This window comes from Silene latifolia, unplaced genomic scaffold (assembly GCF_048544455.1).
Source record: "Silene latifolia isolate original U9 population unplaced genomic scaffold, ASM4854445v1 chrun_scaffold_16, whole genome shotgun sequence".
Lineage (NCBI taxonomy): Eukaryota > Viridiplantae > Streptophyta > Magnoliopsida > Caryophyllales > Caryophyllaceae > Silene > Silene latifolia.
In genome coordinates, this window is record NW_027413123.1 from 7,805,238 (window position 1) to 7,807,500 (window position 2,263).

The 2,263-nt window shown below is 41.0% G+C and overlaps 1 protein-coding gene across 1 annotated transcript in view; it reads right to left on the reverse strand.

Moving 5' to 3' along the window:
* Positions 1–1,575: 1,575 nt before the first annotated feature.
* LOC141637232 (uncharacterized) overlaps positions 1,576–2,263 on the reverse strand; it is a 1,026-nt gene continuing 338 nt past the window's right edge. Inside the window, exon 1 of the mRNA XM_074446796.1 lies at positions 1,576–2,263. This exon is cut by the window's right edge and continues 338 nt beyond it. Within this exon, the coding sequence (XP_074302897.1) occupies positions 1,576–2,263 (688 nt within the window).

The window sequence follows — 2,263 nt, forward strand, 5'->3', positions numbered from 1 at the left end:
CCTCTCTTGGAGTGGGAAGCTCCAAGATGTGACTTAAGCGCAAGACGGTCTCCCAACTGCCTTACGTCTCCAAAACAAAACCAACACAAATCCTCCAACATATACAATCACAACCGTCACAATATGAAATGCATGACAGACCATATACACCATGACATGCCAAACATGTCATGGATACCAGTTCCTCAAATATCCCGACTCGTCGAGTCGTCATGACAAACAACATGCAATAAGACTCACACTATGCAATTAAATGACCAAAAGACTCATTTAATAAATAAATACGACAATGAAACCGAGTAGGATAAACCTACCTCACAACAAATCCGCATAAGCAATCCGTCATACAAGCTAGGCCCATCTCGTAAAACCGTCTCACAAAACTTATTTCCGAAAATACGATAATAATACTAATACGTATAAATATACCAATCTAATACGTATAAATATACTAATTTAATATGTATACAACTAATTAAATACTCGTCTTATACTCTTATCCCAAAACTCGACTCAACCAACCACCATTACCCTCCCCACCTTGACCACCACCTAGCCACGGTGGCCAGGTCGACCTGACCCCTAGCCGCACCACCTAGGGCCGCCCTTACCCACCATACCCGACACCAACCAACACCTCCAACAACACACACAACCAGACTAAAAAACCCCACCAACACGACCACCACCACCATGGTGGTCACGGCCTGACGACACTCCCCTGCCGCCACCAGACCCGAACCCCACCACATGAACACCCAACAATAACAACATACAACAACAACAACAAACAACAACTCAATCCTGTCACCCCCCTTTTCTCCCCTTAAAACCGCCACCAACAACCGGCCTAACCGCCACCTATGACCACCACCATACTCCCCACTCAACCCCTAACAACCACCACCCAAGCCTCCCCCAAGTCAGGCCACGAAAGGGGGTCAAAATCCTAGCCCTAAATCGAGTCACACAGCCCCACATAACCCTATATCTACTCGGTCAAACCGAGCTAGGGTGGTCAACGTGTGGTCAATTGGGTGGTCAACCACGGCCAAAGGTGGATTTTGGCGGAGGGACAAAAGACGATCTCCCTTTTCTTCTCTTTTTTTCTCTTCTTTCTCTCTAAGATTTGACGGTGGATTTTGGTGGATTGCAAATGGATAAGGGTAAGGGATAAGGGTCAGTATATGTATGTTTATACATATATCGTATTATCATCATTCTTGTTATTGTTATTATTGTTACTGTTATTATTACTATTATTGTTACTATTATTGTTACTACGGTTTTTCTAACCTATGCCCACTAGGCATATGATAAGAAACCCAAAAAGCAAAGTAATAAATGATATTTTTATGGGAAATTGTAATATCAATTAATTTTACTTTTATTTATAAGAAAATACATTTATTTCTTTCTGTTTTTGGTTTCTTATTATTACTATTATTATTATTATTATTTTTTTTTTTTTTTTGGTGAAAATGTGAATATTATATATAAAATCAAGGAATATACAAAAGATAAAAACTGCTCACGTTTCAAACCCCCACATCGACAAAAACAAACATATAGCAACTAAGCCTGATATCCTTCAATTAAAGCAAGCCAATCAATGTTCACATTGGCTCCTCCTAGCTTAGCTTTTACTCTCCTGATAACTTCTTCCTCAATTCTCCTGGCTACTACTTCAGGACGCAGCAAGCAACAGTTTAATCTTGCGTTATTTCTTTGGAACCAAACATGGTAATGGTATGCAGTAAGACAAGCAGCTCTAGCTTTCCATATGACTGATTTCTGATACACCGTAGCTAGATGTATCGTATCAGGGACAGTTCCTCCAAACCATTGGCATAGCTGAGCTTTAATTCTGCAACTGTAAACACATTCAGAAAACACATGATGCACAGTCTCAGTTTGGGACTCACACATCACACATAAGTCATCAGCACAACAAGCATACTTGAACAATTTTTCTTTGACATTCATCCCATTATGCATCATCAACCAAGTAACAATGGGATGTTTAGGGACATTCCAATTGTTCCAAACCACAGGTGACCAGACTGCTGCGATGCTGTTCGAGCACAAACCATCATATCCACTTCTAATAGTATATCCCTTAGGATGGTGATCCCAGCTGCCATTCACGAACCCATCCTTTAACTTCTCTTTCACTTTGCAGATGCTCTTCCAAACCCAAGTACATCGGCGCCAGGAGGGGTGTAGTCCGCCGATTCGATCTTTAATGTAAATAGCATTGATC